Source organism: Salvelinus namaycush, chromosome 3 (genome assembly GCF_016432855.1).
Source record: "Salvelinus namaycush isolate Seneca chromosome 3, SaNama_1.0, whole genome shotgun sequence".
Classification (NCBI taxonomy): Eukaryota; Metazoa; Chordata; class Actinopteri; order Salmoniformes; family Salmonidae; genus Salvelinus; species Salvelinus namaycush.
In genome coordinates, this window is record NC_052309.1 from 17,903,876 (window position 1) to 17,915,927 (window position 12,052).

At 42.4% G+C, this 12,052-nt stretch overlaps 1 protein-coding gene across 1 annotated transcript in view; it reads left to right on the forward strand.

The window, feature by feature from the left end:
* Positions 1–12,052, forward strand: part of LOC120045042 (AP2-associated protein kinase 1-like) — a 44,018-nt gene that overhangs the window by 11,530 nt on the left and 20,436 nt on the right. The window contains exons 2-7 of the mRNA XM_038989867.1: positions 4,942–5,060; positions 5,312–5,420; positions 7,718–7,860; positions 8,387–8,508; positions 10,223–10,304; positions 10,852–10,984. Of these exons, the coding sequence (XP_038845795.1) occupies positions 4,942–5,060; positions 5,312–5,420; positions 7,718–7,860; positions 8,387–8,508; positions 10,223–10,304; positions 10,852–10,984 (708 nt within the window). The remainder of the gene's footprint in view (positions 1–4,941; positions 5,061–5,311; positions 5,421–7,717; positions 7,861–8,386; positions 8,509–10,222; positions 10,305–10,851; positions 10,985–12,052) is intronic.

The following is a 12,052-nucleotide window of genomic DNA, read 5'->3' on the forward strand; positions in this document are numbered from 1 at the left end:
AGCAATTTTCTGGCGACAGGTGCTGGAGCGCATAGTTAATGTAACTCTCACACTTGCATCATGTAATTTGGCATTCAGAGGGCACCGTTGAAAGCTGGGGCAGGCCAACAGTGGTCATTTTCTCAGTATAATTGAACTGCTGTCATTTTACGACCCAGTTCTGAAATAACTTTTAGAACGCCCCGCAGGATCCGTTAACTATCTCAGTCTTCAAAATGAGGTGATTTATGTCTTAGCCGAGCGAGTGAAGTGTGACATTCAGGGAGAGATGCAGTAAGCCTCATTTCCCCCCCCCCCCCCCCCCCCCTATTATTATGGACACCACATGTATCCAAAGTAGACCAGTTAAGACAAGTTTATCGCTATGTGAGAGGGATGAGGGATGCAAATAATGTCGCCACAGATCTGACCATCACAGAGTCGTTTTGGGGATTTTTGGAGACTGCTGACACATCAGCAGCTGAGCTTCAACATCAAATCCTGGGCAGCATAGAGGATAATGGGCTGGATATTTCAAAATGTCGTGGGCAGGGGTATGATGGAGCTGCTAACATGAGCGGGGTCTATTCGGGTTTGCAGGCCAGAATATCTGAAAAAGAGGCGCTTGCTGTTTATGTGCATTGCGCAGCGCACCATCTTAATTAACCTGGCTCTCAATGACTATCAAAAATGTGCCAGAGATTAAACAGTTTTATGATACTGTTGAACTGTTATACACCTTCTTCGGGCATAGAATAAAGAGGTGGTCAATGTTGAGTGGAATACTTGATTTTGCATCAGAAAAAGAAAATGTAACTCTAAAATGACTGTGTCCCACCTGCTGGTCATCTAGATATGAGTCCCTTGCCGCCCTGAGATACAGATATGTGGATGTAATGAAGGCCCTCACCAAGATTGTGCTTTTAAGTGACAAGAAGGACGAGAGGGATGATGCAGCAGCACTGAAAATTAGATTTTTTTTAGTCGTTCTGAAGACTAAGGTTTTAGAAAATGTGAACGTTGTCTTCAAAATGCTACAGGCCAAAGATGCAGACCTGCACAGAGCAGTCAGCCTACTCAAGGACATGATAGAGGTCCTGTCCGGACTCTGACAGGATTTTGAGAATGCCAAAGTCACTGCAAGGACCATTGCCGACAAATGGGGAGCTCAGAACGCATTTGAAGACACTCGGAGAAGGAAGGCGAGGCGTCATTTTGATGAGCTATGTGAGGACCAGCGACTGTCTGATGGGGAGAGGAGTTTTAGAGTCAACGTCTTTAATGCAAACCTTGACATGGTTATCCACCAGCTGTCAAACAGATTTAAAAGTCTGCGGGCAACATTGAGTCTGTTTGACTCCATCCATCCCACTACCCTGGCCAACGCAGATGATGATGCACTCTACGAGACAGCCAGCCGGCTGGCTGAACATTATAGCAAAGATAAATCAGCAAGCTTCCCTGACCAATTACTCTCTTTCAGGGCCTGTTTTAAGAAGGAAATAGCAAAGCACACTACAGTGAGAGACCTGGCCAATATGCTCATTGTGGATTACAATTCAGTCATTGCTACATTTGGGGAAGTAGTTACAGCAATGCTCCTTTTTATGACTGCCTGTAAATTGTAGCCTGTGCCGATCGCTCCTTTTCTAAACTGAAAATAATTAAATCGTACCTGAGGAGCAGCATGGGACAGGAGAGACTGTGTGGCTTGTACATTCTGTCCATTGAAAACACCAGGGCCAGGACCATGGATTTGAATGCCGTAGTCAACGACTTCGCAGAGCGCAAGGCCCGTCGAACGCCAATCAATTGAGTGAGTAAGCGTATATTTTTACAGAGCAGGCTACCCAGACAGCCTATATAAATCAAGCTTTATTGAGATTAATTCGCATTGCTTGTCAATCTACGACTATGCTCGATCTGTCTTTGGAAACCATGTTCTGGTACACGGCCGCTGAGCCATTTCATTGTCATCATAGCCTATACGTTTAACTAGGCTATCAGAATAATAGTAAGCACATACGTATCATATACTGTTAAAAGGCATGCTGCCATTTAAGCAATCTGTTTGAATAGTCCACTTGATTGATTTGCTGGTGTTTTTGATATAGGCCTCTGCGGGAGGCAGATCATTTGAAATACCGGTATGTCAGTTTTGCTGCCGTGCATAACTTCAGCGAGCATGTACTGGGTCATTAGCTGTGTTTTGGTGTTTCTGTCAAGAGCTTGAGCTATATATTTATGTTTTATAATATAGGCTATTGCCTATTATTTGCAGATAAAATAGGTGTTTTTTGACCGTTTTGTGCTTTCCGTGGTGCTGATCGACTTATACTGGTTAATTTCTGACCGCCGTCCATGGTGCTGAATGTATTGGCTATATTGCGGCTTCTCTGGTAACAGCTTCAAATGTGCCCTCAGATTAGGTTCTGCTCTGCTGTTACAATGCTTAGTAATATTAACACACAGCCTTACCAACAAAATTATTACAATTTTAAGGGAAATATGGGTGGTGATAGGGGCCAGAGACAGGATTGTGTCGAGGCACAGATCTGGGAAAGGGTACCAAAAAAATTATGCAGCATTGAAGGTCCCCAAGAACACAGTGGAATCCATCATTCTTAAATCGAAGAAGTTTAGAACCACAAAGACTCTTCCTAGAGCTGGCTTCCCGGCCAAACTGAGCAATCGGAGGAGAAGGTATTTAGTCAGGGAGGTGACCAAGAACCCGATGGTCACTCCGACAGAGCTCTGGAGTTCCTTTGTGGAGATGGGACAACCTACCAGAAGGACAACCATTTCTGCAGCACTCCACCAATCAGGCCTTTATGGTAGAGTGGCCAGACGGAAGCCACTCCTTAGTATAATGCACATGACAGCCCGCTTGGAGTTTTCTAAAAGGCACCTAAAGGACTCCCAGACCATGAGAAATAAGATTCTCTGGTCTGATGAAACCAAGACTGAACTCTTTGGCCTGATTGCCAACCGTCACGTCTGGAGGAAACCTGCCACCATCCCTACGGTGAAGCGTGGTGGTGCCAGCATCATGCTGTGGGGATGTTTTTCAGCGGCAGGGACTGGAGACTAGTCAGGATTGAGGGAAAGATGAATGGAGCAAAGTAAAAAGAGATCCTTGATGAAAACCTGCTCCAGAGCGCTCAGGACCTCAGACTGGGGCGAAGGTTCACCTTCCAACAGGACAACGACCCTAAGCACACAGCCAAGACAACACAGGAGTGGCTTTGGGACAAGTCTCTGAATGTCCTTGAGTGGCTTAGCCAGAACCCAATCGAACATCTCTAGAGAGACCTGAAATTGGCTGTGCAGCGACACTCCCCATCCAATGTGACAGATCTTGAGAGGATCCTCAGAGAAGAATGGGAGAAACTCCCCAAACACAGGTGTGCCAATCTTGTAGCGTCATAGCTGAGGCTGTAATCGCTGCCAAAGGTATTTCAACAAAGTACTGGGTAAAGGGTCTTAATAGTTATGTAAATGTTTTTTTTTTAAATAAATATATTTTTTAAATAAATTTGATCAAATTTCTTAACCTGTTTTGCTTTGTCAGTTTTGGGTATTGTGTGTAGATTGACTAGGGGGGGAAACGATTTAATCTATTTTATAATAAGGCTGTAACGTAACAAAATGTGGAAAAATTCAAACGGTCTGAATACGGTCTTATTTTAGTCATTTTGGTCCGCAGGCCTATAAAATGGGGGCCACATTTTTCCCATCCTGGCTTACATGATGAGATTAGTATTTTATAGACAAAGGAGCGAGATTAGTTTTATTTGTCATATGCCAGCCAAGCATCGGTTTTCATGTCACCAGAATAAGGCACCTCAATATTTATTGGAAAGGAGCATCAAGCTCATCACCTTGCACTTTCACCACCCTGTGGACTTCATCATAATTTGTAATCTATAGCTTAATAAACTGCATGCTTTCCTGTCATCGCATGACTCCATGTTTACTTTAATATGATGGTTATTATATCAATATTTGCACATTAGTGTTTTCACTGACAATTATCGCATAATTAATTTTACTGACACAAAAAGATCCCAACTTGTCTAGCATATTTTGTTCTGTCTACATTTCGAAAGTTTACTGAAAAATGTTCTGTTTCCATCAGGCCTATTATGGCATTTTGTATCTGATGTACTTTACTCACATAAAAAGGTTGCCCCCCAAAAAATCCTACAAATTATTTGCCTCCTTTTAAAGATCATCGGGTTTCCAAGCCCAAAAACATTATTATGGTGTCTTTTTGTTCTAGTTTCATGAGGAATCATCAGTAAAGCCTTTTATCCCACTACTATAATTTGGACGGTAGGTAACCTAGAGGTTAGAGCGTTGGGCTAGTAACCGAAAGGTTGCTAGATCGAATCCCCGAGCTGACAAGGTAAATATCTGTCATTCTTCCCCTGAACAAGGCAGTTAACCCACTGTTCCTAGGCCGTCATTGTAAATAAGAATTTGTTCTAAACTGACTTCCCTAGTCAGTTAAGAAAGGTAAAGGTAAATAAAATAAAAAATACTTTACTAGCCTCAATTTTTCAACACACTCTTACACTCTTACATGTCTAAACTTTGTCCTCTAACATAATTTTTCTACAGGAACAATTAGCCTTTCTAATATCATTTTTTTTTAGCACAGATAATGCTAACATTCCCAACATCTTTTTATATTTTTTTTATTGAACCTATATTTTATCATACTGAGACCAAGGTCTCTTTTACAGATGAGTCCTGAATTACATCAATTATAGTAAATACACACATCCATATAAATACAAAATGCAAGCAGATCTTGATACCTGAATACACTTGAAAGTGATTTGTTCATGACGTGGAATATCTCTTATATTCAGTTTTCTCTATTACTTCAGACTTCCAATGGTTGCTTGCCTCCAAACACTGAACATTACATTTGGTTTCATTCACTCTATATCACAGGGGGGTTTGCCATTGTGTTCCTGGTACGAACCAGCCAGGGGCTCCGCTGTGCTCTCAAGAGGATGTATGTCAACAATGAGCACGACCTACAGGTGTGCAAGCGAGAGATCCAGATTATGGTGAGTTACTGTGGGATTACCCCACGGCATGCTTGAAAAGGGAGCTATTATGTCTAGTTCTCTCCTTTGCTCACATGAAAACACATGCATGACACGCATACAGGCAGCTCTACAATCTCTGCAGCACCTTATGTATCAGCAATGATGATTTGCAACCAAATTTTCCTCAGGAGACAAAGTTTGCATTTGAGTGGCATGATAATGTTCACTCTGTCTTTTAATGTAATGTGGTTGTCCTTGTGCTCTCGCAGAAGGACCTGGTCGGCCATAAGAACATCGTTGGCTATCTGGACTCTAGTATCACCACTTGTGGAGGAGGAGATGTGTGGGAAGTGCTCATCCTCATGGACTACTGTAAAGGTGAGTGCTTACTGAAGGATCTGTGTTCAATCAAGTGTAGTTCAGTCCTCAAAAGTGACAATGAAAGGTAGAAATAAAGGCGGGCCCCTGTCACCCCACTTGTAGTCCACATGAGGGCGCTTTCTGTCTAACTATATTCTGTCCTCCATATAGGCCTACCGCTGGTGTGGTGACTTTCTTTAAATGATGTGTTTAACCGTTCAGTTTTTCCACAAAAAAATGTGGTGTAGATAATGTGATTATTTAAGCGTATCTCTAGGAAATACTTGTTTTAAATCAAAGCCCGGTTTTTTCAGGACTGTTCAGATCAAACATTTTTTACTTCTGTCTTTGTATCTTTGCACCTCATTTGACTTCTGTGCTGCACCAGGTTTTTTTCCCAGGATGTGAAGGCATGTTCATACTTACGGTTCTAAGAACGTATAAAATAGGACTAGTAGACGTACTTTAACCCTACCCTCTTTAAGAAAAATATGTGTTTCCTTTGAACTGTGAATGTTGCCATTCTTTTGTGAGTGTTATTATCCATTGTGACATTGGGCTTTCTAGAACTATTTCACTCCAAGGCTAACTTTACTTATCACGCTAACAGCTAGTCAAGCACGGCCAATCTGGGGTCATATATTTCTTTCTTTCGTTCGCAGAATAATTTGCTCTTAATAATGTAATGATAGAGCAGCCTAACCTTTTCCGCTCTCTGGGAGAACTGTCACAATGAAGAGGACACTTAAGTGTTCATTGAAAGACAACACATTTCTGAAATTATTAAAAAGTTGTGAGGTTATGAATTGGCTCTTTAAGTTTTGTGTATTGGACCATTTTTTATTTAATTTTATCTCTGTGGCTCAACCTTGAAGACCATACATACTGTATAGACAGTTTTATAAATCTATCAACATGTTGATAATACAATGTTTGATATACTGTACATTAGATCCTACTTCTCAGACTGCATTTCCTTCAGTGAGCTTTATCCCGATTTTCATACCGTCATACCGTTTCTGTACCATATCAGGGTGTACGATTTTACCAATTGTGCACACAAGGGGCGCTATTTCAACAAAAAACAAATAAATATATATATTTTAACTTTTAACTAGAAACGCCCCTTTTTCAGGACCCTGTCTTTCAAAGATAATTCATAAAAATCCAAATAACTTCACAGATCTTCATTGTAAAGGGTTTAAACACTGTTTCCCATGCTTGTTCAATGAACAATAAACAATTAATGAACATGCACCTGTGGAACGGTCATTAAGACACTAACAGCTTACAGACGTAGGTAATTAAGGTCACAGTTATGAAAACTTAGGACACTAAAGAGGCCTTTCTACTGACTGTGAAAAACACCAAAAGAAAGATGCCCAGCGTCCCTGCTCATCAGCGTAAACGTGCCTTAGGCATGCTGCACGGAGGCATGAGGACTACAGATGTGGCCAGGGCAATACATTTCAATGTCCGTACTGTGAGACACCTAAGACAGTGCTACAGGGAGACAGGACAGACAGCTAATCCTCCTCGCAGTGGAGGACCACATGTAACAACACATGCACAGGATCGGTACATCCTAACATCACACCTGCGGGACAGGTACAGGATGGCAACAACAACAGCCCGAGTTACACCAGGGACGCATAATCCCTCCATCAGTGCTCAGACTGTCCGCAATGGGCTGAGAGAGGCTGGACTGACGGCTTGTAGGACTGTTGTAAGGTTGGTCCTCACCAGACATCACCGGCAACAATGTTGCCTATGGGCACAAACCCACCGTCGCTGGACCAGACAGGACTGGCAAAAAGTGCTCTTCTCTGACGAGTTGCGGTTTTGTCACATCAGGGGTGATGGTTCAGATTCACATTTATCTTTGAAGGAATGAGCGTTACACTTTTAGCCACTTAGCTAGCAAGTTAGCAAACCAAATGCATAGCTGGAGCCCCTGAGCTGGATGTAATTTATTTGAGACATCTTAGATTTTTTATAGTTCTACTTAACTTATAGTTGGTTATAAGCAGTGTCGCAGCATGCATCCCAGCAGTCCACTGCGATATTGAAAATCATATTGTCAGTATTTTGAAACACCCTGGTATACGGTATATCGCCCAAGCCTAGTGAGCTTCCACATCACAGCTATATAACACCATGTGCAACCTCTGAGTAAAGACACCTATTGTGAAGTGGTCATTTTAGATTATCAAGAGACTGAGTGTCTGAGTGCAAGATAGGTGTGACTGAGTGTGGCTGTAAGCTCCATTCCCAGTATGTGTTCAGTAATGAAATTGTGTGGTGTATCTTTGCAGGAGGCCAGGTGGTGAACCTGATGAACCAGCGTCTGCAGACAGGCTTCACCGAGGCAGAGGTACTGCAGATCTTCTGTGATACGTGTGACGCTGTGTCTCGACTGCACCAGGGCAAGACACCCATCATCCACAGGGACCTTAAGGTATGGGGAGGACAGATGTAGGATTTTAATTTGATCACCCGGTTGCAGGAGAACTTTCCTGCAATGCGGGAAATGTAAAACTTATAGTGTATTTTAGCTTTAAAAATGCTTCTGAAGTTTAATTTCCACTTTGATATTTCAGACATGATTTTCCCTTACGAAAAATGTATCAACCCCCCAAAAAAATTCCATTAATTATAATTCACATGAAAATTCACTGTTGCTGCAGGATTATTTTCCTGCTGTAGCAAACTGGCTCAAATTAAGATCCTACATCTGTAGGACCCCTCTCCGGTGTTTTCTCCCACCTCCTTTCTTTGCTCTTGCTCCCTCTTTCCTCAACTTCTTCTTGGCTTAGTCTTGCTGTTATATAGGCAAGCTGTTACCGGTATTTATATATGCCATTCAGCAGACACTTTTTTTTATCCAATTCACATGATATATTTTTTAAATAGCAGCCATTACGTGACTCATTCTGTAGTTCTCTGGCTCTGTTTGACTCTTCTTCTCCTTTGTGTTTCTGCAGGTGGAAAACATCCTGTTACATGATAAGGGTCACTACGTGCTGTGTGACTTCGGAAGCGCCACCAATAAGTTCCAGAACCCACAGACCGAAGGAGTGCCAGTAGTCGATGAGGAAATAAAAAAGTTTGTGAACCTACAGTCAGAGTTTTTCACAATTCCTGACATTTAATCTGAGTAAAGATTCCCTGTCTTAGATCAGTTAGGATCACCACTTTATTTTAAGAATGTGAAATGTCAGAATAATAGTATAGAGTATGATTTATTTCAGCTTTTATTTCTTTCACCGCATTCCCAGTGGGCCAGAAGTTTACATATACTCAATTAGTATTTGGTAGCATTGCCTTTAAATTGTTTAATTTTGGTCAAATGTTTCGGGTAGCTTTCCACAAGCTTCCCACAATAAGTTGGGTGAATTTTGGCCCATTCCTCCTGACAGAGCTGGTGTAACTGAGTCAGGGTTGTAGGCTTTTTCAGTTCTGCCCACATATTTTCTATAGGATTGAGATCAGGGCTTTGTGATGGCCACTCCAATACCTTGACGTCCTTAAGTCATTTTGCCACAACTTTGGAAGTATGCTTGGGGTCATTGTCCATTTGGAAGACCCATTTGCGACCAAGCTTTAACTTCCTGATTGATATCTTGAGATGTTGCTTCAATATATCCACATAATTTTCCTACCTCATGATGCCATCTATTTTGTGAAGTGCACCAGTCCCTTCTGCAGCAAAGCACCCCCACAACATGATGCTGCCAACCCCGTGCTTCACGGTTGGGATGGTGTTCTTCGGCTTGCAAGCCTCTCCCTTTTTCCTCCAAACATAACGATGGTCATTATGGCCAAACAGTTCTATTTTTGTTTCATCAGACCAGAGGACATTTCTCCAAAAAGTACGATCTTTGTCCCCATGTGCAGTTGCAAACTGTAGTCTGGCTTTTTTTATGGCGGTTTTGGAGCAGTGGCTTCTTCCATGCTGAGCGAACATTCAGGTTATGTCGATATAGGACTCGTTTTACTGTGGATATAGATACTTTCGTACCTGTTTCCTCCAGCATCTTCACAAGGTCCTTTGCTGTTGTTCTTGGATTGATTTGCACTTTTCGCACCAAAGTACGTTCATCTGTAGGAGACAGAACGCGTCTCTTTTCTGAGCGGTATGACGGCTGCGTGATCCCATGGTGTTTATACTTGCGTACTATTGTTTGTACAGATGAACGTGGTACCTTCAGGCGTTTGGAAATTGCTCCCAAGGATGAACCAGACTTGTGGAGGTCTACAAGGTGTTGGCTGATTTCTTTTGATTTTCCCATGATGTCAAGCAACGAGGCACTGAGTTTGAAGGTAGGCCTTGAAATACATCCACAGGTGCACCTCCAATTGACTCAAATTATGTCAATTAACCTATCAGAAGCTTCTAAACCCATGGCATAATTTTCTGGAATTGTCCAAGCTGTTTAAAGGCATAGTCAACTGTGATACAGTGAACTATAAGTGAAATAATCTGTCTGTAAACAACTGTGGGAAAAATTACTTGTGTCATGCACAAAGTAGATGTCCTAACCGACTTGCCAAAACTATAGTTTGTTAACAAGACATTTGTGGAGTGGTTGAAAAACGAGTTTTAATGACTCCAACCTAAGTGTATGTAAACATCCGACTTCAACTGTACATGCGTACCATTTCCTGCCATTTCATTTATTTTGATTTTTTTTTTTTACAGCCATAGAAAAGTTATTTCAAAGTCCACCTGAGCTGAGCCTTTTCGTTAGTTAGTGTTAATTAGATAAAGCTTATGATGTTCATCTTCCTGTTTGTGACCTTGTTCTGTTCTCTCTCAGGTACACCACTCTGTCATATCGTGCTCCTGAGATGGTAAACCTCTACAACAGCAAGATTATCACTACTAAAGCTGACATATGGGTGAGTGGACGTTGTATTTTAGATCTAGGCTTTAGTCATGGTGTCAGTGCCAGCTTCTGATTTATATGGGGCTTTTTTACAATACACTTTTCAGCAATTTGTCACAGAATACCCATGAAAATGATATAAAATATAGATAAACTAAATGAAAACTTATAGCAAGTCTTTGGCCAGTGGCAAGAGGAATCTCAGGTAGTTGGTACAGTAGGACATTTGAAAAGACATATTTGTGTGGAGAAGCCTTTTCCCATCTTGTTTCTCAAGGCATTTGGATGTTTGTTCTAAATGTTATGTAACTTAAATAGTGGGTGTTGTGTGTGTGTGGAGGCCGGTAGCCTAGAGGTTAAGAGCATTGGGCCAGTAACCGAAATGTCGCTGGTTCGAATCCCAGAGCTGACTAGGTGAAAAATCTGTCGATGTGCCTTTGAGCATGGCACTTAACCTTAATTGCTCCTGTAAGTTGCTCTGGATAACAGGGTCTGCTAAATGACTAATGTGTGTGTGTGTGTGTGTGTGTGTGGTGTGTGTGTTCCCTACCTCCCTCCAGGCGATGGGCTGTTTGCTGTATAAGCTGTGCTACTTCACTCTACCCTTCGGGGAGAGCCAGGTGGCCATCTGTGATGGCAGTTTCACCATTCCGGACAATTCCCGCTACTCCTACGACCTGCACTGCCTCATCCGTCAGTGTTCCACCACTCACTGTATCTGCTATGAAAATTAGTGAAGATTCTACAGTGCCATTACATATTTTAGAAGTACACTATATATACAAAAGTATGTGGACACCCCTTCAAATTAGTGGATTTGGCAGTTTTAGCCACACCCATTGCTGACAGGGGTATACAATCGAGCACACAGCCATGCAATCTCCATAGACAAACACTGGCAGTAGAATGGCCTTACTGAAGAGCTCAGTGACTTTCAACGTGGCACCATCATAGGATGCCACCTTTCCAACAAGTCAGTTTGTTAAATGTTTGCCCTGCAAGAGCTGCCCCGGTCAACTGTAAGTGGTGTTATTGTGAAGTAGAAACGTCTAAGAGCAACAATGGCTCAGCCTTGAAGCGCTAGGCAACACAAGTTCACAGAACGGGACTGCCGACTGCTGAAGCGAGTCGTGTTTAAAAATCGTCTGTCCTCCGTTGCAACACTCACTACCGAGTTCCAGACTGTCTCTGAATGTAACATCAGCACAAAGCTGTTCGTCGGGGGCTTCATGAAATGGGTTTCCATGCCCGAGCAGCCGCACATAAGCCTAAGATCACCATGCCCAATGCCAAGCGTCGGCTGGAGTGTTGTAAAGCTCGCCGCCATTGGAGCAGTGGATACGCATTTTCTGGAGTGATGAATTATGCTCCACCATCTGGCAGTCCAACGGACTAATCTAGGTTTGGCGATACCAGGAGAACGCTACCTGCCCCAACGCATAGTGCCAACTGTAAAGTTTGGTGGAGGAGGAATAATGGTCTGGGGCTGTTTTTCATGGTTCGGGCTAGGCCCCTTAGTTCTAGTGAAGGGAAATCTTAATGCTACAGCATCAAATCAAATTGTTTTAGTCACATGCGCCGAATACAACAGGTATACCTTACAGTGAAATGCTTACTTACGAGGCCCTAACCAACAATGCAGTTTAAAAAAAATATGGATAAGAATAAGAAATAAAAGTAAGAAGTCATTAAAGAGCAGCAGTAAAATAACAATGGCGAGACAGGGGGGTACCGGTAGAGTCAATGTGCGGGGGCACCGGT